Raw genomic sequence first — 23,779 nt, 5'->3', positions numbered from 1 at the left:
CATCTGCTTGGAGACTGAAAAAACCCCACAAGGACAAATTATGACTCTCTACTCACTGTGAGGGATGTGATGATGCTGCTGTTTCTTGACCACACAGACAACAATATGTGTTCTTAAACATTGATCTCCCACAGTTTTTAAGAAACGAAAGACATTGATTTCCTCTTTCTTCCTCCTTCCCTATTTGAAATATCCAAATATGATTGCCTCGTGAACAAATAAGGGACTGTATTAAAGCAATAAGAGGGAAAGACAGACAGGTAACAGTCATTTATTTTCTTAACTCTTCAATAGCGTTTAGGCCTGGAGCTCGCCTCACTTAATTTAGAGAGTGGGTGTGTTTTTCTTTATTTTCTTGTGCTTTCTATAATTTGATTTTGAGGTTGTTGCAATTTTTTAGGGATAGGTTATGAAGAAGAAAACAGTTAAAAATGCAGTGGAGGGCCTCACTTTTTCACCAAATTAAATGTTAAATTCCCCCCTTCTCCTCCTTTTTTTGAACAAAATCAGTTTGATGCAGAATGAGACACACCTAAGTCTACTGATATGAAGCAATACATATAAATGGTAAATAAAAAATATGAAATAAGGGAAAAACTGAAATAAAACTATGAATTAAGTGTATCCATAACAATTGTAAGAATAATAATTATCACAAATACAAAAACGATGCTGGCTAAAATGTTGTTCACTAATGTGAAAAGAAAGGATTTCCCCTTCCCACACACTCATTAAATAATACACTGAAAATGCAATGTGCCTTTGTACTGTGAGCAGTAACCATTCTCTAACTTCTGACAAGGAAGAGAAAAGTTGAAAATAAGGGGGCGATGACTGGAAATGTAATGAGTTCCTGATATCAGTCATTAAAGTCTGGAACAACATCAAAGTAAAATACAGCTCCAAAAAATTGCCTTTGGTTCTAAAAATTACTGAGAAATTATTTCCTGATGAAATGTGTTTTCTTCCATTCAAAGGACGTCACAAGCCCTGTAGTTCCTGGTAAGAAAAGGTTTTATGTTACTTTAGTCAACATTAACAAGGGGTGTGTTCAAGGTTCGAGTTTCCCTTTAATTAAGTTTTCCTTCCGGTGTCAAATCACATGTGATGATATTTTATAAATGTTGTGATGTTGACATGTGAAGAGGAGTTTCCAGATAGGGGTACTGTGCAGTATTTAATGCCACAGTACTCAGAGTCAGAGAGAGGAGACTGAACAGCAGACAGTACAGTACAACACTTAGAGCAAAAGTTCAATTGTTTTGAGAGATAGAGTACCTTTGCAGAGAGGCAAAATAATTTAATTCAGCACTGCCTTTGGACTGTGCAGTCAGCGAGGTAATTTTGGTTACAGAACAAGGTGGTGCTCAGTGTGACCAAATTAAATGTAGTTAAATGTTTTTCCTTTGCTGGGCAGGGTCATCTTTCTATTTATGTCTGCATTACAGTAGCTTAAATTCAAACTAGATGGAAAACACAATGTTTGACAGAGTACTAACAGTATTTACACTTTTCTATCTTCAGCTACTCCACCACAAACAATCCCTGCCTTTTAAATATTGCAAGCAGGAGGCATCAGCAGGAAAACTGTCCACTAGAGATGACTTCATGCACGAATAAACTGCAGGAGGTCTACAACCAGCTGGGCTTCCTCTCCGCGCTGCCTGTGCTGAATGAGACTCAGCTGAGGGAGGCCAAGCGCGCCTTTTCTGAGCTGGAGGAGGAATTTGGTAAGTAGCACTGGAAGGTGAAGGAGGGAAGGGAAGAAAAAGCATTAAAAGTAATACAGAAATAAGTAAAAATCTAGTAATGAACCAAATGTTGAAATGTAGGCTAGTATTATAAGTGGGTCTGATTTGTCTGTAGTTTTTTTATGAATCAGAATCTTGTTTATTGCAAGTAGGTTTTCAATAAACATAAATATAAAATTGGAAAAGTAGTGTTAGTAAAGTGAAGTTAGGCTCGGAGAATTCAGAATATACTCAGGGGGACGTTCAAATATTCACAGTAAAGAAATCCCCAAAATGTATGAAATAGGATTATAGGTAGTTTTGCACTTGTTATCAGTGATTGAGTATATGTTTGTGTTTCCAGGTGAAGAGTACACTCAGTACAGCCTCCACAATGTTCACCTTCAATATCCCTGGGTGAGGGACCTGACCCAACACCCTCAAATCATACAAGTGGTCAAAGCCATCCTGGGCCCTGACGTTATCCTGCTGGACTCCCGCTTCATCTGCAAATACCCGACACTCAAACCTGACGCCCAGGAGAATGAAGGAGGAAGAAACGATGAACTTCCATATGTGGCCTGGCATCAGGACATGAGGTGGATATTCACAAACTACAGAAAAAAACACTGAGAGGTTTTGTTCTGCTTCGTTTCGTCTCACAGTTGATGTGTTATCTTCAGGTATTGGGGTATTGCTGGCGGCCCGGTCCTCTCTGTGTGGCTGGCTTTAGATGACTCACTGCAGGAGAACGGCGCCCTCCAGCTCATCCCAGGTACCTCAGCTGTTATTAGTGTGTTTACAGCATTCCACTATAGTTCTTCGATTCTTTAATCATCTTCTTATTATTATTATTATTTCACCAAATAGTTTGGCTCTCAATAACTTCAGCATACTTTCAGCTACAGAAGCCATTCAAATATCAAACTGTTCAGCCTTTTCAGCACATGATGGGAAACTTTCAACTTTTTCAAAATATTTTATACTTTTTGAAATATTCAGCTTTTTAAACTCTTTTTTTAACATGGGAGGAACCTTCAAATCCTCTTTTACCTACACCTTGCGCCAAATGCTACTCTTCCACATACTTTCAGCTAGAGACTTCATTCCAACTGATCACAAGACCTTCAGCTATAAAACTTATTTGTCTGATTTTTGATATCTTTTAAGGTTTTTGACTTATCAACGTTTAAGTTTTGGTACATTTTCAGGCTGTTTTAGATTTTATAATGGTTGTCTATGGGAGGGACTCTTCAGGGCGTGTGTGACATCATCACTTAGAGTGTAGAGCAGGGATGGGCAAATGGCGGCCCCCACCTCCTCTTTTTGCGGCCCTCAGATTAATTTATAAACAACGTAATTAATAAAAAAATAAATAAAAAATAAAACATTTTTACTTGTAGTACTGATACCGTCCACTAGACTCCTAGTTACGTCGCGAGCTGCGTAGATGATTTCAAATACCGCGAAATAATCTGTGACGCATTTGTGTGTATTGTGTTTGTTTCCCGGGGAAACACTCACAAGAAACACCGGCTGTTGTTATGCCTGCTGTGACGTTAAGTTACCTCTTGTAATTATGCCTTTACAAGCTTAAAAGTTGTTTTTATCATCTAAATTTGGCGAAACAAGTTTAATATTCTTAAAACCAAGACTTTGTTTATTTGAAATCAGATGAAAACAAACTGTCACGGACCCTGCCGTGTTATCTATGATTACTACGCTTTTCATTCATAATTTCAGCGGGAGGGAGGGGGAGTGGTGCTGAGGAACAGCAGAGTGCGGGCTGACAGGTGTCTGTGTTGACATTCCCCTTATTGTGGAATAAGGGGAATGCAGTGACTGGCTACAAGTGTTTTAGGCAGTGCTTGAATTGGAATGAAAAAGGTGCCAGTACTCTAAAATCAGCAACTTTTTCAAGTCAATTTTATATATACAGCCCACAAACAAGAATTTGGCTACTATAATGCTGGTGGGTTTGTCTCTTTACTACTGTATATTTTAGAAAGGTTCACTGTACTTAACATTTTTTATGATAGGCAGCGGATATGGCTAAAGCTCAGTAAGGTCAATATTAACTGAAAATATAGCAATCAAAGTCTAGATCTTCTGCTGAAGACACATGAAGCAGAGACCTTTCAGGTGAGAGCCCCTCTGGTGGTGTTCAACATTAATGACAAGGAAACAAAGCTCTGGTCAGAAGCATTTTTTATAAAAAGCTTTAACAAAATTAAGTATTTCTGTACATTTTGAATGCAATCTAACTTTCCAACTCAGAAAACGAAAAACGAAAAAGTGCCAAAAGTCTTCTCACATGGCTGAGCTGCTTTGCAATATACTTCACCACTGAAGAATACAAATATGTATAAAGTAAACTATGATGCAATCTAACTTTCCAACTCAGAAAAATGATAAAGAGCATGAACAAAGAACATGTAAAAACAAATGCAAAATTTGCACAATCTAAAATGAGAAACTGTAACTGCAAGTAACAAAGTCTGAGCCATGGTAAAGAGTTACATTGAACACCAAGCTGATCAGATAACTCCCTGGTTGGTCTGAAGTCCTTCTATCTCCAGGATCTGTACAAATCGGCACATTATGCCAAAAGTCTTCTCACTGGGTGAGCTGCTTTGCAATATACTTCACATTGTTAGAAAAGGCTCCAGAAGGCCTTGGGGACATCAGTATCAGGGGCTGAAGCTGGACAGGCTCTTTCATCAGCACTTCTCCTTCCCTTTGCCAGCCAGGACCTCACATACTGTTCCGGATTGAACTGTCCTAGTGATGGTCCATTACATTTAATGAAAACCAGGCTGGACAGTCGGCTGACAGAGAGAGCATTCCTTTTTGCAGTAAGGATATCGTTCATGCAGCTGAATGCCCGCTCACACTCACTAGTGGAGACAGCGATGGTTCGGACTGCTTTCAGTAGAGGCTCCATGGCAGCAGGTGTACGGGATGCCCTGGTTTCCTTGTATTCGCGAAAGCCCTGAACAGTCTCTCTTCTGTCCACTTTCAGCACTTCGCACAAACGTAGCACCTCTACGTCCCCATACTGTACGTCTAACTCCTCTTCAGGCCAACTTCCAGGATGGATAACTTTCATGTCCTGGATTAGCTGATTGTCCCGGGCCTCCCGGCCATGTAATGGGATTTCTCTTGTGCTGACATGAGAGGAGGTTGTGGAAGTCATTCTGTGTCTCAGATTATCTACCATACTGCGGAAAAACTGACCTGCATGAATCTGTACAAGCCTGCCATTCTCACGCAGGGCAACACCCTTGAAGGACTTCTCAGCTAGAGCTGTATGAACTGTAGTCATGTGTGGGCCAGGCATGGTGACCATGGATTAAAAAACTCGTATTTCTCGAGTTAAGAGCCTATCTGCTGTAGGCAGTGTCATCTCTCTTTTTTGGAGTTGCCGAGAGAGGTCGCTGAGCTCTGTGAGCGCATCGTACATCAGTCCCAGATTGCTGACAAACGTTGCAGATGTGAGCACATCATCCAGGCCCTTGTACTTTGCTCTGTCTCTGGAATCCCTGCTCGTGTCGTTTGCAGCATTTGTGAAGTGATCATGAAGCACTCGGTAGTTTTCCCAGACTGCTCTGACGCTCCTTTCACTTGAAGCCACCCAGCGGATGGACAAAACACGCCCTATCACCAGGAGACGCTGTCCGACTGCTTGCGCACACTGCGCTAACTGCCTCTGATTTTTGGGGGAGGCATGGAACAAGGAATAGAGTTTGTCAAAAAAGATCTGGAAATGATTGAGCCCTGAGACCTCCTTGACCACATCCCCAACTGCCAGCTCTAGACGATGATTGGAGCAGTGCCACACAAACAGGCTTCGGAATTTACTACACAACTGGGTAGCAACGCCTGTTCTCTTCCCTAGCATGACTGAAGCCCCATCACATGCAAAAGAAACGAAACACTGACCTAAAAAGTCCTCGTTAAAATCTCTTCCAAGACACTCCATTAACGCCTTTGTGATGTCATCAGCCGTTGTTCCATCCAACTCGATCAGCTCCCAAAAAAACGTTTCGGGCTCAGCATCAGCTAATGCTGAGCGTAGACACACAACAAGCACCGTTTTACCACTAATAGTGGTAGATTCATCGACCAAAACACAGAGTTTTCTTTGTTTTCTGTAATGTCTTTTGCCATTTTTTTCTTCAGCTCATGAGCTATGTGGTCGATGATTTCGCCACAGGTTTTATTGGAGTGCAAAACCCTGCCCACGTTCAGCCCGTATCAGTTTCTGTACATTCAAATCAATTGGCATGTCTGTGAATGGCCGGCTATGTTTGCCAATTTTATATGCCGTTCGAAAAACTCTGATAGTGGTGTCTAATTCAGATTTATGCATAGACTGCACTTGATGTTGAATAGTTTCACGTGAAGCAGATGTAAGGATGTCAGCAGCTTTTACATGGGCTTGTGATTCTTTATGTTCTTTGATTTTTTTTTCTCAGGCTAGCTTGTTGTTTGCCCTTGTCAACACCGAAATGAGACACTGCACACTCACCCCATTCAGTTGACAGTTTCAGTCCTTGTCCAGTGTATATTCCCAAAGATTTGACATCTCTGCATATCCGACATCCTAGCTTCTTATCTTTAAGAAGGAGCCATGCATTGGTCTTGCAAAAATATTGCACCTGGTCCGTTGTCCAGCAGTCAGGTGCATCGCTTTGCCCGGTGTTGGTGGTGGCAGTTGCGCCAGCAGCAGCTAACGTTAGAGGCTCTGGAGGAGGCGGCGGAGCTAGTGCTAATGCTAATGCACTAGAACTTGGAGCAGGAGGATCAACCAAAGAAAGCTCCCCATCAGACACAATTTCCAACACAGGCACAGCATTCTCTGTATTTGAAGTTTCTTCCGGCGACAACCGCTGTCTTTTTGCACTTTTATTAATCCACGCTAACATTTTAGAAATGCTAATTTGTGACGTGACTTGCTTTCCTTCTCTCGGGGGCGTGCCTGCTCTGTTCTATCACTCTACATAGCCACCCACTGGGTGGGAGTTGCACTGCATAAACACAACACACGTGCATCTAGCTATGTAAATTGTAAAGCATTAAAACATGGTTTTACTAACAGTTTTCAGTATGTTGTTACTTCGGCATTATTATTATTATTATTTTGAAACGTGTATTACTATTAAATCACGGTCAAATAGGTTAATTTTGACATAGTCGTTTCCACCACAGTATTTACATGGAGAAGATAAGCCCCGCCCCCTCTCCAGCACGTTCTGTTTGAATGACAGGAGTAAACAGCTGACAGCCGCTGTGAAACTCCAGCGGTTAGAGCGATGAGAATGTCCGTTCGGCACCTCATGACGCATCTACTGAGTACCGGGCGGCTGTATATATATATATATATGGATGTATAATAAGAACGGCGGGAGAGTGTTGAGTACTGGCACGGTGCATGAGTACCGGAGTACCGCCAGCATGCCGGTACTGAGCAAGAAGTGCCGGTACTCCATGGGTCAGAACCAGAAGTGCCGGTACTGCGTACCGGTGAGTACCGGCCCAATTCCAGCACTGGTTTTAGGTTCAAGTTAGACAACTAATGTCTGGGTTAGTCTTCATGACTTCATGTGTATGTCATCTAATGGTTAATCTCAATACACACATATTTTCCGTGCTTTCCAATAGTTTAAAATAGTTTTATTCCACTGTTTAATAACCTGTTCAATACAAACATGCCACTTGTAAAAATGAAATAATATTTCTGTGAACTGATATTTGTTTAGTGAGCTTATTAGAGGATGTTCCCATTTTTGGGGGATGTTCCCTTTGATTGTAAAATGTCAATGAAGATGTCAGACTTAGTATATTTGTTAATAATTACATACAACACATGGAATTTTTGTGTGTGTGTGTTCCAAGTGAATCTGCGGCCCCCTGGTGGCCAGTACATCAATGATGTGGCCCCCACCACCATCAAAGTTGCCCATCCCTGGTGTAGAGGGTCTTAAAAATCTTCGGAAAACATATTTTAAAACTGCTCTCAGAGCCAAAATATACACTCTAATAATTTCAAAAGATTTCAGGAGCATAATTAGTCTGGCCTGCTCAATTGCCTTCATCATATCAAACGGACCCACCGTTCCATTGCCGCTCGAAAGCGCTGGAGACGCTGTAGTACATATGCCAGGCCTGTAAGTGGCGCTGATGTCTGCCACAAAAGCAGCGAAGAAGACTTCCCGAGCATGGTTGCCATGGTTGCCCTTCGGTTTATTCTCCGCTGTGGCTCTTTTTCTCCCTCCCCGAGGCAAGCGTTTGCTCCCGCTGCTGTAATTCAATGCAATCCCTCCCCGTCGAGGCAAGCACTGTACATCTCTCCGGTTAGTCCACCAGCAGATGACAAACACCCACCTCTCCGCCTCTTCCAAGGAACGAGGGGACCGTGCGGCAGAGTTTTCAGTTTTCAGATGTCCGTTAAAGTTTAAATCTTCCGGACAAAATTAGAAAAGTGCCGGTCAAAGGTCTTCTTTGTTATTTATTGACCTTTAAAACAAATGAATAACGACTCTATATAATAATATAATAAAACACGGAGGACGGAGATCTATTTTTCTCCCCCTCTCCTGCAGGGGGCGTGGTCAGCTGCAGCTCACAGAATCAGCCCCCTGCAAAAACAGGGCTGGAGAACAGCAAATAGAGTGAAATGAGGCATGGCTAAAATGCATGATCTGTTTGGTATTTTGAAAACAGAAACGTATAAATATACCTTATATAGGTATGGCTCTACAATATATCATTTAAATATAGCATGATAGGTGTCTTTTAAATGTGTCCGGAACTTTCTTCAGAACAGAGAGAAGTAAACTTTAGATAAACTGCTCCCATCTTCACATTTTACAAACAAAACCCCCCAAAAAAAAAAAATCAGTTCATTGGGGTTCCCTGATGCTCACTTTCTGGCATTCTTAATGGGACTAAGTGCTGCAGTTGGTAACCATGGTGTTGCTGGGCAGATTGGGGCCACACACCTGAGTGACATCATCTAATCAGAGCAGACACGCCCACAGACAGACTGGTACATGCACACACAAACACTGGATGTTTATACTATATGTTCACACACACACACACACACACACACACAGTCAGACAGGGACACACATACAAACACATGCACACACACACACACACATACACATTTTACAGCATTCACACGCATTTTGTAGTTCCTTAAGCTGCTGTGCTGGTTGGACCTTAGCTAGACAAAAGCCACATAAAGTTTTTATTGACTCCCATTACAAACAATAAATACCAAAAGTACACACATCCATACTCAAGTAGAAATACAGAAACTCGGGTTTAAAAATACTCTGGTAAAAGTAGAAGTACTGAGTAAACTTCTTTACTCAAGTAAAAGTAAAGAAGTATGGGCTTCGAAATGGACTTAAGTAAAAAGTACCCATAACTACCAACTGTTTTAAAGAGTAACTGACCTCCCTTTATAATAATGGAACAATCATGTAATTTTTAGCTAATGAATGTTTCGATGCTGAACAATGGAAAAATGACAAAGTTCTCATTGGTCCCTCTTCTTTAGAGAAGAAAAGGAAATGATGGATACATGGATCGTGTTAAACTCAATAGGCACGGAATGACTCTAAATAATAATGATCACGCCACCAAACACAGATCAAATCTAAATTAACGAGCCTGTGTTAAAATGTCAAAGTAAAAAGTTGTCAGAAAAATAAGTAGTGGAGTAAAGTACTGATACCAGAAAAATTTACTTAAGTACAGTAACGAAGTATTTGTACTCCATTACTTCCCACCTCTGTAAAAAGGGTGTAACTTTTTCTCTCGGTGCCCTGCAGGTAGCCACTGCGCCGACATGTTACCCCACCGCCAGGCCACCCGTCCTGGAAACATGCTGTCAGTCAACCAGGAGATCCCAGAGGAGCTGCTGCAGACTGATGAGGCTGTGTTCTGCCCTCTGTTAGCTGGCCAGATGTCTGTGAGTGTATTTATTGTGCAGTGCTTTTAATAGGCTTGAATTAAAGAAGGTGAATTAATTAGGCTTTGTTTTCACAGATTCATGATGGACTCCTGGTCCATGCCAGTGATGCCAACACATCCCAGAGAAGGCGCTGTGGGCTTGTGATCCGTTATGTTCCCACCTGTGCACATCCCACCCAGGTGAGATCAACATGGTAGATGTATTGTTATATTTCATCATAATTTCACAGACTTGTTCTGTGTGTTGATCTTGTTTTTTTATGTTGCTGATAGGATCCTGATCGTCCCAGGAAATTTGCTGCAACAATGTTGGCCTGTGGATCGGATCGCTTCAATCATTTCTCCGACAAAACCACATGAATCCTTCCTAGATTCATCCTACGTGCTACAGTCACTTTACTGAAATATGTTTTCAACTCAAACCAAGTGTCTCCTATGTTGATTAATAATGTAGTTTAACAGAAGAAGGACAGGTCTTTATGGTAGTTTATTCTACATTTCAGAAGTATTTATTTATGTCTGGATTGTGAATAGTGTGCCTTGATTGCTTAAATGTTCAGAATCTGTGTAATTTGCAATGATATTCATTTACTTGTACTGTTTTTAAATGATTAAAAAGAAACATTAGAAAACACTTTCACTGGTCACTCATTACATCTCAGTTCAACCCAATGAAAGATATGAAAGACATCATTAGTAAAGGCTCATCAATGGAGTATTGAAATATTATCCAAAATGGAGGTATTTCTTTTTTCTTTTTTTAATCCAGCACTTCCTCTATACAGTATATACTCAGCTTGTTTTAGGGGGAAATCTGTAAAACATCTATAAATAAAATCAGGCACCTTCAGTGATTCAATACTTTACATTTGATTCAGGTGAATTAGATTCCCTAGAGATTGTCCTTAAACCGGACTGGACTCAATGAACGTGTTATCTCTCACCCAAATAACTGTTCCATGCACTTCAAGGTTTTCTTTATAAAACACGAAAGTAGACACAATGTTACACACTGATATTCAGAATATAGCATTGCACAGTCATTTATCTTTAGTGTTTTTTTTCTGGTTCTACTACATACTAAAATAAAGGTTTACCAGTGCCAAAATTACATTCATAGATTAACTTACTATTTACATTTTTGGTGTGTAACATTTTTTTATTGCCCCTTTTCATGCAGCTCAATGCTGATTTTGAACGTGTTAAAAAGGGAAAAACCACAGGTATCTCTGGCCTATATGTGGGCTTAAAATTCATCTGACTATGAAAAGAAAAATGTGAAGTACAACCACTATTCACAGTATATTGTGCTATATGAAAATATTGTGGAGTGTACCAAATGTTCATTGCTTTAAAAGAAGAAAAAACTCAAAATTGTAATTCCAAGAGTGTATTTTATTGAAAATCTCAAAACAACACAACATAGACATCACTGCTATAACTTTATATTGAACACCGTGTTTGTATAGAAAATCACAATAGGTTTTTAATCACAACCATGCAGTGTGTAATCAGTGACCTCCTAGGCCAGCTTCAGTGTCTCTTTAACCATGACCCCTATTCCATCAAAAACATTATGAATAGGAGCATTGCACATGAATGCAGCGGTGGTGACCAGCTTGTTTTTAACATCAACGTGAGCTTTCTCCACATCTGTGTTGACGTGTTTGCAGCCCATTTCCTTCATAGCGCCTGCGGTCTGAGCGTACGGCCACCTGGAGATAATTGAGAAAGAAAAGTTAGAAATGTAGATAATTTTCTCTTTATATGCAAAGACATTTGATAAAGCCAAACTGTGTCACACACTTTTCACACTCCTTGTCCTGTCCCACAGTGAGCTCACAGCCGGGCAGGATTTTGGCAGCGAGGACGGGGGAGATGCAGCACATGCCCATCGGCTTTCCAGCCTTGTGGAAAGCCTTGAGGAGCTTCTCCAGATGTGGCTGCACGGTGCAGTCCTTGTTCTTCACTGCCCAGTCACTCAGGTTCTTTGCCACACCAAAGCCCCCTGGAAGACAACAGAACAAAAACGAATAATTAAATAAAACAGAGAGAAATATGAGATATTGTTCTTTGCAGCATTTATTTATTGCAGCCTAACCTGGGATGATGACGGCATCGAAGTCTGAAACTTCCAACTTGGCCAGATCAGTCACGTCACCTCTGGCAATGCGAGCACTTTCCTGCAGGATGTTTCTTTTCCTCCTCTGTGGGTTTCCCCCTCACAGTGGTTGACAACATGCATCTGCTCTGTGTTTGGAGCAAACATCTTCACCTGAAATGAAGAATGTCAAAATGTAGACTCTGAGGACTGTGGAATCTCTTTAGGGTTGTTATAATACATTAACCACTTACTAAAAGAAGAGAAACGTCAAACTGAAAACTGCAGTCCTTCTTAATAGGACCAAAAACAGATGAATACACTTTAGTACATTTACTTCTCTTCTTTTCTTGCCCTTACTTTAGCCCCAGCTCGACTCAGATGTACGAGGACAGCAGAGGCCTCGTGGACCTCTGTGCCGTCATAGACTCCGCAGCCTGAGAGAATAACTGCAACACGCTTTGCCATGGTTCCTGTGAAACACACATAAAGCACATACATTTATCAAATGGGTCTTACCCTTGTTTAAACATTGCTGTTTGTTTCCCTATCACACATGCAGAGCTCTGCTGCAGTGCCACCTGTTACACTTGTTGACATAAAAAATGCACGGGGACAGAGGGACCCAGGAGAGCTGCTACTGCTGCCAGGTTACACTGTTGTTGACACCAGTGGGCACGAGATACAGGAAGAGTCTGAATTAATGAGCAGCACTGTAAAATGAATATGTCTAAGACACTTTTTAAGCATTTCAACATCTCTCAATGCATTTTGCAGTGCTACTTTACATTAATGTATACAAATATAGTCTAAAATCAACATGTGTTGGTTCCTAAAAAATATAAGGAATAAGCTTAAGGTTAAGTTTAGATAGCAGAAGAGAAGACAGTGTAGATATATCTCACCTTGTATACGTGCAGGTTAGGCTGTGTGTAATGGAGCAGTTCAGCAGAGAGGTGTGAGGCTGTAATCTGAAGCAGAGTCTTTATATCGTGCCTGTCTCCTCCCACACTGCTGTCCAAAAGGGTGGGATTAAGGTAACCAGGAACCTGATGGATTGACTCAGTTACCTTTTAAGGTAACATGCTGAGTCATCCCTCTCAGATTTCAATGCACAACAATGGGGAAAATGTAGGAACATTTAAATTACTATATGAAACGATTTTGACTGGTTTGCATACACTACAATACAAATGTGATAATTATTTGATGGATAAAGATGTATTAGGTAATTTACTGTATTTCTAGGCTTAATAAATACAGAGCAAATAACAGGTGCTTTTAGTATAATATGAATGTTTGGACATTTTGTGTGACAGTTGGAAGAAATATATTAGCCTAAAACATATTAAGCAAAACAAAAATCACCTATTTGTTGTTAATATTAACATGAGTTTGAAATGAATATATAGAAGAATATAAAGATGTTTTTTAAGACGTATTTTCAAACGGGATGATTCATTTGAGTAGCCTATTTTTCTTCTTTGACTGTCTGTGACGCACCTGTCTCGGCATTTCCCGGTGAGGGGAAGATCAGGAGTTTGCGTGCTGACGTCACACGCAGCTGTATAAAGCAGCTTCACGTGCTCAGAGCTCAGCTGTACTCCGCTATGGCTCACCCCCACTCTCTGCATGAGTCCGTCGGCATACTGGGCATCTCTGGAGGTTAGTAACCAGTGCTGGAATTGGGCCGGTACTCACCGGTACGCAGTACCGGCACTTCTGGTTCTGACCCATGGAGTACCAGGCACTTCTTGCTCAGTACCGGCATGCTGGCGGTACTCCGGTACTCATGCACCGTGCCAGTACTCAACACTCTCCCGCCGTTCTTATTATACATCCATATATATATATACAGCCGCCCGGTACTCAGTAGATGCGTCATGAGGTGCCGAACGGACATTCTCATCGCTCTAACCGCTGGAGTTTCACAGCGGCTGTCAGCTGTTTACTCCTGTCATTCAAACAGAACGTGCTGGAGAGGGGGCGGGGGCTTATCTTCTCCATGTAAATACTGTGGTGGAAACGACTATGTCAAAATTAACCTATTTAGACCGTGATTTAATAGTAATACACGTTTCAAAATAATAATAATAATAATGCCGAAGTAACAACATACTGAAAACTGTTAGTAAAACCATGTTTTAATGCTTTACAATTTACATACCTAGATGCACGTGTGTTGTGTTTATGCAGTGCAACTCCCACCCAGTGGGTGGCTATGTAGCGTGATAGAACAGAGCAGGCACGCCCGCGAGAGAAGGAAAGCAAGTCACGTCACAAATTAGCATTTCTAAAATGTTAGCGTGGATTAATAAAAGTGCAAAAAGACAGCGGTTGTCGCCGGAAGAAACTTCAAATACAGAGAATGCTGTGCCTGTGTTGGAAATTGTGTCTGATGGGGAGCTTTCTTTGGTTGATCCTCCTGCTCCAAGTTCTAGTGCATTAGCATTAGCACTAGCTCCGCCGCCTCCTCCAGAGCCTCTAACGTTAGCTGCTGCTGGCGCAACTGCCACCACCAACACCGGGCAAAGCGATGCACCTGACTGCTGGACAACGGACAAGGTGCAATATTTTTGCATGGCTCCTTCTTAAAGATAAGAAGCTAGGATGTCGGATATGCAGAGATGTCAAATCTTTGGGAATACACACTGGACAAGGACTGAAACTGTCAACTGAATGGGGGTGAGTGTGCAGTGTCTCATTTCGGTGTTGACAAGGGCAAACAACAAGCTAGCCTGAGAAAAAAAAATCAAAGAACATAAAGAATCACAAGCCCATGTAAAAGCTGCTGACATCCTTACATCTGCTTCACGGTGAAACTATTCAACATCAAGTGCAGTCTATGCATAAATCTGAATTAGACACCACTATCAGAGTTTTTCGAAAGGCATATAAAATTGGCAAACATAGCCAGCCCATTCACAGACATGCCAATTGATTTGAATGTACAGAAACTGAATGGGCTGAACGTGGGCAGGGTTTTGCACTCCAATAAAACCTGTGGCGAAATCATCGACCACATAGCTCATGAGCTGAAGAAAAAAATGGCAAAAGACATTACAGAAAACCAAAGAAAACTCTGTGTTTTGGGTCGATGAATCTACCACTATTAGTGGTAAAACGGTGCTTGTTGTTGTGTCTACGCTCAGCATTAGCTGATGCTGAGCCCGAAACGTTTTTTTGGGAGCTGATCGAGTTGGATGGAACAACGGCTGATGACATCACAAAGGCGTTAATGGAGTGTCTTGGAAGAGATTTTAACGAGGACTTTTAGGTCAGTGTTTCGTTTCTTTTGCATGTGATGGGGCTTCAGTCATGCTAGGGAAGAGAACAGGCGTTGCTACCCAGTTGTGTAGTAAATTCCCAAGCCTGTTTGTGTGGCACTGCTCCAATCATCGTCTAGAGCTGGCAGTTGGGGATGTGGTCAAGGAGGTCTCAGGGCTCAATCATTTCCAGATCTTTTTTGACAAACTCTATTCCTTGTTCCATGCCTCCCCCAAAAATCAGAGGCAGTTAGCGCAGTGTGCGCAAGCAGTCGGACAGCGTCTCCTGGTGATAGGGCGTGTTTTGTCCATCCGCTGGGTGGCTTCAAGTGAAAGGAGCGTCAGAGCAGTCTGGGAAAACTACCGAGTGCTTCATGATCACTTCACAAATGCTGCAAACGACACGAGCAGGGATTCCAGAGACAGAGCAAAGTACAAGGGCCTGGATGATGTGCTCACATCTGCAACGTTTGTCAGCAATCTGGGACTGATGTACGATGCGCTCACAGAGCTCAGCGACCTCTCTCGGCAACTCCAAAAAAGAGAGATGACACTGCCTACAGCAGATAGGCTCTTAACTCGAGAAATACGAGTTTTTTGAATCCATGGTCACCATGCCTGGCCCACACATGACTACAGTTCATACAGCTCTAGCTGAGAAGTCCTTCAAGGGTGTTGCCCTGCGTGAGAATGGCAGGCTTGTACAGATTCATGCAGGTCAGTTTTTCCGCAGTATGGTAGAGAATCTGAGACACAGAATGACTTCCCACAACCTCCTCTCATGTCAGCACAAGAGAAATCCCATTACATGGCTGGGAGGCCCGGGACAATCAGCTAATCCAGGACATGAAAGTTATCCATCCTGGAAGTTGGCCTGAAGAGGAGTTAGACGTACAGTATGGGGACGTAGAGGTGCTACGTTTGTGCGAAGTGCTGAAAGTGGACAGAAGAGAGACTGTTCAGGGCTTTCGCGAATACAAGGAAACCAGGGCATCCCGTACACCTGCTGCCATGGAGCCTCTACTGAAAGCAGTCCGAACCATCGCTGTCTCCACTAGTGAGTGTGAGCGGGCATTCAGCTGCATGAACGATATCCTTACTGCAAAAAGGAATGCTCTCTCTGTCAGCCGACTGTCCAGCCTGGTTTTCATTAAATGTAATGGACCATCACTAGGACAGTTCAATCCGGAACAGTATGTGAGGTCCTGGCTGGAAAAGGGAAGGAGAAGTGCTGATGAAAGAGCCTGTCCAGCTCCAGCCCCCTGATACTGATGTCCCCAAGGCCTTCTGGAGCCTTTTCTAACAATGTGAAGTATATTGCAAAGCAGCTCACCCAGTGAGAAGACTTTTGGCATAATGTGCCGATTTGTACAGATCCTGGAGATAGAAGGACTTCAGACCAACCAGGGAGTTTATCTGATCAGCTTGGTGTTCAATGTAACTCTTTACCATGGCTCAGACTTTGTTACTTGCAGTTACAGTTTTCTCATTTTAGATTGTGCAAATTTTGCATTTGTTTTTACATGTTCTTTGTTCATGCTCTTTATCATTTTTCTGAGTTGGAAAGTTAGATTGCATCATAGTTTACTTTATACATATTTGTATTCTTCAGTGGTGAAGTATATTGCAAAGCAGCTCAGCCATGTGAGAAGACTTTTGGCACTTTTTCGTTTTCGTTTTCTGAGTTGGAAAGTTAGATTGCATTCAAAATGTACAGAAATACTTAATTTTGTTAAAGCTTTTTATAAAAAATGCTTTCTGACCAGAGCTTTGTTTCCTTGTCATTAATGTTGAACACCACCAGAGGGGCTCTCACCTGAAAGGTCTCTGCTTCATGTGTCTTCAGCAGAAGATCTAGACTTTGATTGCTATATTTTCAGTTAATATTGACCTTACTGAGCTTTAGCCATATCCGCTGCCTATCATAAAAAATGTTAAGTACAGTGAACCTTTCTAAAATATACAGTAGTAAAGAGACAAACCCACCAGCATTATAGTAGCCAAATTCTTGTTTGTGGGCTGTATATATAAAATTGACTTGAAAAAGTTGCTGATTTTAGAGTACTGGCACCTTTTTCATTCCAATTCAAGCACTGTTAGTAACGATGTTTTTATTGCGGTAGTTGTACTTGCTGCTTGTCTACTGTTATTTATCATTACTAATCATGAATTGTTGGATTTAATTCAGTGAAATCCTTTTGTAAAACATTTTTAAGTTTTGAAAAGTTAGGGGGGAAAAACGAGTAGCCAAATATTTATATCAGAAACCAATCCGTTGTTTTTAATACATAAATGCAATTACTTTAAACGGTAATCTTTGCTAAAACAAAAACTTTAAAGTGAAACTTTGGTAGCTTACAGTTTACAGTTCGGACTGGTTTTAAACCCCCTTTTAAAGACATAATCTACTTCCTAGGAAATTAAAAACATTGTTCGTAGACAGAGAGGGTGGGTATAATTTGAGAGGAAATCTACATTTTAAACAACTCAAGGTCAGAACAACTCTGAGAAGTATGAGTTTAACAATCTGTGTGGTGATTTTATGGAATGGTTTGGAGCTGGAGTTCAAACAAAGCACAAGCATAATTCAGTTTAAAAGGATGTACAGAAACACTTTTTGGGAAAACTATGAGAATGAAGAAGGTGATTGAAGATGAGAAATGATTGTATATGTATGTATAAATGTAAATGTATGTAGGAATAACTTGCATAATGATTTAAAGGACAATCATTGATCAAGTAAGGGGTGGGAATTAATAAGCATTTGCTTCCTCCTACTCCCTTTCGGACACATATGATTTATTATTAATATGAAGACATTTTTAGTTTTTTGTTGAATATACAAATATTACCATGAATATGGATAAATACTGTATTATAACAAAACGGTATTCTGTTTTTCACATTTGTTATTTGTTATTTTGTAATCTGTTCGAAATAAAGACTGAAAGAAAGAAAGAAACATTCTCATGGACCCTTCGTTTTATGGAATTTAAATTATTGTACTCTAACTGTATTTGTGTCATTGTGTTAAGTACCTCTTTTAATTGGTATTTTCACATTTATCTTGTAAGATTAATTTGCTGTTTTTACATTGCTTTTACAATGTTAATCGTGTTTGTTGATTTGTGAAGCCCTCTGAGACAAATATGATTTGTGATATTGGGCTATATAAAGACACTTGAATTGAATATACAAGTTTGGCATTTGTTTTATTTAATCGTGTTTGCAAATTAAAACATGGCAATATTTGTGTTATTCTTTCGTTTACAGTCATATGGTACACACATATAGTATCTCTGACTCTAATTTATTACTTTTTTCACAGTGCATCAAGTGTATTTTAATAAAAAAATTGAAAATATGTCAGAGTAAGAAGGATCATGTTTTCATCTAATGACTTACAGGTTCTCTCCTGCTTTTGGTGAACGACTATGCCAGCTCGCCTGTTAAAGACTTCATCCCCCATACTGCACTGGGGATTCTGCTCCTCATCATTGCAGTCCTCTTAGCCTATGCAGGTTGGTTTTGTTTATTACATAACTGAATCAATGGTTAACTTGTTATTGGGTAAGCTCATGGTCTTCCTCTCCTCTGTTTACTCTTCCTCTCTAAGGGATCTGTCGCAGCCTGTCCCACGCCCAGCTGTTTTCCTCTGTGTGTCTGACTGTCTCTGCCCTGTGGTGTGGGTCCGGTCTGGTGCATATCCTGGTGGGGCAGGGGGTGCTGCAGCCCTCAGAGCTGAGAGCCTCTCTGGTCCCGGGCCTGGCAGCATTCACCTTAGCTCTGCTCGTCATAGGTGTCGTGGCAATAGCAGTGAAGAAAGCAATGCTTTTCCTCATAGCTTTCTGCATTAGCTTAGCATGTGCCCATCAAATCGCTGGTTTGTCAGCTGTAGGTTTTGGTCAGTCTGCTACAGCTGCCAACTACCTTCTTGTCTGTCTGGTTGGTGTTTACTTTGGATTTGGACGTCTGCTGTCCATCATCACTCATGGTAAGGTGGAGCCTCCGGGAACAGGCCTGAAGAAAAAATCTGAGCTGGAAACTGAGCAGAATCAGTGTAGTGATGCAGTGTCAGTGTGTCTGGTGATGAACCTGCTCTCCGCCTCAGTGTTAGCCTGTCCTCTGTTGGGCGTGGTCCCCCGGCTCTCCGTCGGTCATGTCCCCTGGCTGTGGACGGCTGGAGTCTTTCAGCTTGGCATGTGTGTCCTCTTCTACAGAGCCATGGACACACTTGCTGCCACTTTTTAACGGCTTCACTGCTATTCTGAGATTTGCAGAGGGCTACAGTGCTCTTCTATCATTCTACTCAATTCAGCCTTTCTCCCCTGTTCCCTTCCCTGCTGTCTTCTCCGTGCTCTTCTCCATCCTGGCTGTGTTCAGCTGTCAGAAGAGCCTGGTGGAGGGGCTCTACCAGTTATTCTTTGCAGCTTATTGTATCGCCATCGCAGCCCAGCCTCAAGGGCTTCTTCCAAGGAGGCACACAGGGTGTACAGGGAGCTATATTTGTACTCTCTGGCCGGCATGCTTTTAATTACCACATTCAATATGGTCTCGACTACAATGATTCCCACAGGCCAGGGCTGTTTCAAGGCCTTAGTAGCCAGGATTCAGGGCCTCACTCTCAGAGCCCATGATAAAGAGCTACATGCTCCTCACCTGGGCTACTCCAAGTATGCTGATGCAGAGGTGTTGGGCCACGCCTGCAGTGTGCTGGCTGCTTTTGCTGTCACAGCCACAGTTGGGGACAGAAACCCTCTGTCTGTGCTGGTTCTGCCCTGGGTGGTGGTGGCTGGCGGCGGGCTCCAGCTGCTCTGCGGCTCAGTAGCTTTGCTCGAGGTAAAACCTTTGAGAGCACAGTTTTACTCTGTACGGGGTGATGTGGGCAGTGTGGGGGTTGACCCGATACGGCGGCCTGTACGGTGAAACCAGAGGCTTCCATGTGGCTGTCGGGATCATAAGCTTCATGCTGTTTAACTGTTTAGTGACGGTTGCGGCGTTGTTTCTAAATGTCGCCTGGTTTGTTATGCCCTCACCTTCCAGCTCATCCTTATAAGCTTCTTGCTGGATGCCGTAGGCTCACTGCCTTATGGTTATGACATTGGAGTCACCATCATCTTTGGTCTGGTCAGTTTTTATTGTTTCCTGGCACACATTTTCAACAGCACCTTCCAGTCCCCCCAGATGCCCTTAGGAAAACCTTTAGTGAAGCTGAGCGGGGTTGGAGGAGGCGCAGATGTCTGTCCGCATGTACCGGCCCGCAAGGCCTCATCCGTCCAGCAGATTGCTGGTGAGAATCTTCAAAAGTGATACTTCTCCATAAAGATTAGCATTTGTGTATCAATTATTATTAAACCTTGAAACTTGAAGATTTTGCTTTTCTTGCATGCCTTCATGGTGAACGAAGAATCAATAAATGGAGAAAAACTGTCGTGAATTCAAGTAAATAGAGGTTCAACCTCAGGAAAACGATATCACAGCATAAGTTCTTTAACACAACTTGTGCAGTATAGTTAAACTCTCATGTATCCAGTCCTATGATTCTCAAACACAGGCATTAATACTGTGTACTATAGTTAAAACAGTTTGGAATGATGAGTCGAGTACTGCATCAGTGCAAGAGTCTTTATGCAGAAATAGTAAGGTTTTAGTTAAAAAAGTAGTAAACAAAAAACTTGATAAATGAGTTAAAAAAAAATCTACAATACAAGGTAACACAGTGAGCGTATTTGATATACAAATGGCCGTTCTTTGAGTTAAAAAAAAAGTGTTTACATACTTGCCGTTACTTTTCGTCTTTTACCATCTGTAGAAATCATGAAAAATGGGGGCATATGTGGAATGCCTACTGACACCGTCTATGTGCTGGTGGCAGCTTGCAACAGGCCAGACGCAGTTATCAAAGCTTATAAGTGAGTTTCCCTTTTAGATTTGATCTACATTCATTTATTGATTTGATTTCATTACTCTTTAATTGCTGTGTTTGACTCCAGGGTGAAGAAGCAGGCGGAGGACCGGCCCATGTCTCTGTGGATCTCCTCCATCAAGCAGCTGGAGCCGGTGCGACACCTGCTGAGCCCTCTGCTGCTGGACTTCATGGAGGCTGCCTGGCCCTCCTCGATCAGCATGGTCATACTCAGAGGTAAGTGTGCCTTCATGTATGCATATTAGTGTGTGTGCCTATGTTGGTGCCTCATGACGGGGGTTTACGTTGGTTTTTTCGGCTCACACAGGCCCGTGGATGGACACTTTGGTTTAGGGGATGCTGCCAAACACATAGGGACTCCACAAAGCATTGCCATCAGAAACCCAGACTTGCTCTGTGGCCACACACCTCATTAATATGGTAAGGGCATGAATCATTCAAAATGTGTGTGAAACTAGTCAGCAGGCCTTTTGTTTAAAATAACAACTTTTTTCTTGGCAGGTGGGGCCCATCGCTGTAACCTCAGCCAACCCTACAGGCGAGGCAGACACGACTCACCACAACCAAGTTTACGCCAAGTTGGGAAAAAAGGTCAAGACAATATTATATTAATATAAGAGGCCTGGGTACGTTATTTTATTTCCAGTAAACTACATGTGCTTTTTGCATGGTTAGGTTGATGGAGTGCTGTGTGACGGACCCTCCCCAGAGAACATTGCCTCCACTGTGGTCGACTGCACTAAGATCGAGACAGGACATATTGGTTTCTTCAGAGTGGGTCTCATTCCTAAATCTAAGGTAATGTTGGTTCTATGCATTTAGTTCTAATACACAATTTCAATTTAGTGTATGCATATTCTAATACCTGCGGCTTGTGGTTGTGCTTCAAAGGTTCTTCAAATCTTCGAGGAGGTTCAGATGCGGCACAGACATGGGCAGACAAACCCTGCTTTCGAAGATGACGTACAACCGTCTGATATACAAAGGGACAAAAGTTTCGTAATGGAAGACGCAGCAGAGTCAGGAAGAGGAAGCGGAAACTCTACAACCATCCACAGTTGCACCTGAACAAAGTCCAGTCCTCAGAAATTAGTCATAGCACCAATGCACTATAACAAATGTTGCCAAATGACATTTTTATTCAGATGTATTTAAATGTAAAATCCATGCAGGGATGGACATGCAATAGTTGCTATGGTGTTGTTTGATTGATCTTCTGATGTCTGTATTATGCTGGTCTGTTTATCTGAATGATGCATATTGGTGTGTCATTTCTATAGTGGTATGCACACAGACACTAATGTCACTTATCTAGCTGGGTAACATAAATTTGTGTTTTGTATGTATTATAATTTTTTTTACATTTTTTCACAAATTTGAAGATGAATGTACTGTGTATATCAATCAATCAATGTTTATTTATATAGCCCAATATCACAAATGTTACATTTGTCTCAGTGGACTTCACAGTTTGTACAGAATATCAGTATGACAATTCGACACCCTCTGTCCTTAGACCCTCACATCGTACAAGGAAACACTTCCGGAGAAAACCCACAGTTTAAAAGGGAAACATGGGAGAAACCTCAGGGAGAGCAACAGAGGAGGGATCCCTCTCCCAGGACGGACAGACGTGCAATAGATGCCGTGTGTAAATTGAAAAGATAATACATTTACAACATAGGTAGTCCAAATGTTTGTATATTCACTTTCATGATAAATTATAGGCTTCATTAAATTATTTCAAAGAAGTTTTATTTTTCATATTTTTAATAGAATATTGATTTGTGTTTTCTCTGTTGAATATTAAAGTCTCCTGACTGCATTACAACAGCTCATTATGGGCAATATGAAATATAAATACATAATAAACAAAATCACATAAATATACAAACATATTATTTATCTAATCAGTCAATTAAAATGAGCTTTGTTCCAAAATTAGGTTAAACCAATCCAAAGACAACACATATTTGTTCATAGTAGCAATATGTTGGACGACTCAATGATGAATGTTTATCTGAAAAAGTCAGATCATGCCTTCAGTTGAAAAGGGATTAGTATGGATAGATCAATGCAATACAATACAATCTATAATACCCATCATTTGAAAATCACAAAACCACTTTTTCATGTATTTTATACATAAACATGTGTCCCCTCACATTCAGAGATTCTGAAAGTTTCAGGAAAAAAAACTCACTTTTTGTCCTGATCCATTATATAAAAACCTGTCTGAAAATGAGCTGACTCCCCTCCCCCCCCCCACCTTATCACCTGAATCTCCTCCTAGAGCACCAGTGTGTTTTTTTTAACCAAATATCTCTCAGAGGGGCGTGGGGGAGGGGCTCCTTATTTTCATCTAAAGTAGCAGACAGAGAATCAGCACTTTTGAAACAGGACCTTTAAAGCCAACACTGACCCAAGGTAAACCCACACAGGGGTTTACATTTACTTTGTTTGACAAGACCAAAGTTCAGTCTAAGCATTACGCTTTTCCCCAAAATATTGTGCTTCCTTGATCAGGACAAAGTAGGATGAAGCAGCCGCAGCAGTCTATTTCTTTCTTTTTTGTCATTAAGATTTTTATTACATTTTCACATTTGATACATAAATGCAGAACAAACATACAGGCAGCAGACCCCGCCCCCCGTGGCACTCCAATTATTCTCTCACACGCACATGCCTACATACGCCTGCGCACACATTCATATATACATCAACGTAAAGCATGTAGATATACATTTACAACAAATACATCATATAC

General features: G+C 41.5%; 3 protein-coding genes across 3 annotated transcripts; 2 read left to right on the top strand and 1 right to left on the bottom strand.

Annotated features, from left to right (window-relative positions):
- The first annotated feature begins 1,600 nt into the window (after positions 1 to 1,600).
- zgc:174917 (uncharacterized protein LOC565650 homolog) lies at positions 1,601 to 10,248 on the top strand. Its single transcript, XM_034232526.1, has 6 exons — positions 1,601 to 1,730; positions 2,095 to 2,329; positions 2,414 to 2,505; positions 9,578 to 9,717; positions 9,795 to 9,899; positions 9,993 to 10,248. The coding sequence occupies exons 1-6, from the start codon at positions 1,601 to 1,603 to the stop codon at positions 10,077 to 10,079; spliced, it is 789 nt and encodes a 262-aa protein (XP_034088417.1). The 3' UTR covers positions 10,080 to 10,248.
- An 845-nt stretch (positions 10,249 to 11,093) lies between these two features.
- Positions 11,094 to 12,835, bottom strand: si:ch211-153b23.5 (glutamine amidotransferase-like class 1 domain-containing protein 3A, mitochondrial). The gene is given in 6 exon segments (XM_034232634.1): positions 11,094 to 11,434; positions 11,526 to 11,727; positions 11,821 to 11,922; positions 11,925 to 11,994; positions 12,181 to 12,293; positions 12,726 to 12,835. Coding segments are annotated over 5 exon segments (675 nt in total). The 5' UTR covers positions 12,289 to 12,293; positions 12,726 to 12,835; the 3' UTR covers positions 11,094 to 11,241.
- A 523-nt stretch (positions 12,836 to 13,358) lies between these two features.
- Positions 13,359 to 22,763, top strand: si:ch211-153b23.4 (uncharacterized protein LOC335392 homolog). Its single transcript, XM_034232635.1, is given in 17 exon segments — positions 13,359 to 13,485; positions 18,494 to 18,607; positions 18,703 to 19,331; positions 19,333 to 19,548; positions 19,550 to 19,603; positions 19,605 to 19,911; positions 19,914 to 19,943; positions 19,946 to 20,107; positions 20,110 to 20,376; positions 20,899 to 20,998; positions 21,080 to 21,228; positions 21,320 to 21,331; positions 21,334 to 21,401; positions 21,403 to 21,432; positions 21,514 to 21,603; positions 21,688 to 21,810; positions 21,904 to 22,763. Coding segments are annotated over 17 exon segments (2,583 nt in total). The 5' UTR covers positions 13,359 to 13,430; the 3' UTR covers positions 22,081 to 22,763.
- The last annotated feature ends 1,016 nt before the right edge of the window (positions 22,764 to 23,779 follow it).

Source organism: Gymnodraco acuticeps, unplaced genomic scaffold, assembly GCF_902827175.1.
Source record: "Gymnodraco acuticeps unplaced genomic scaffold, fGymAcu1.1, whole genome shotgun sequence".
Lineage (NCBI taxonomy): Eukaryota > Metazoa > Chordata > Actinopteri > Perciformes > Bathydraconidae > Gymnodraco > Gymnodraco acuticeps.
The sequence above is the reverse complement of the archived record's forward strand: the minus strand, read 5'-3'. Positions and strand labels throughout refer to the sequence as shown.

Coding starts and splice junctions, on each gene's coding strand:
- zgc:174917 (XM_034232526.1), top strand. CDS start 1,601: ATGACTTCATGCACGAATAAACTGCAGGAGGTCTACAACCAGCTGGGC. Junction 2,330..2,413: donor GCCTGGCATCAGGACATGAG/GTGGATATTCAC, acceptor TGTTATCTTCAG/GTATTGGGGTATTGCTGGCG. Junction 2,506..9,577: donor CGCCCTCCAGCTCATCCCAG/GTACCTCAGCTG, acceptor GGTGCCCTGCAG/GTAGCCACTGCGCCGACATG.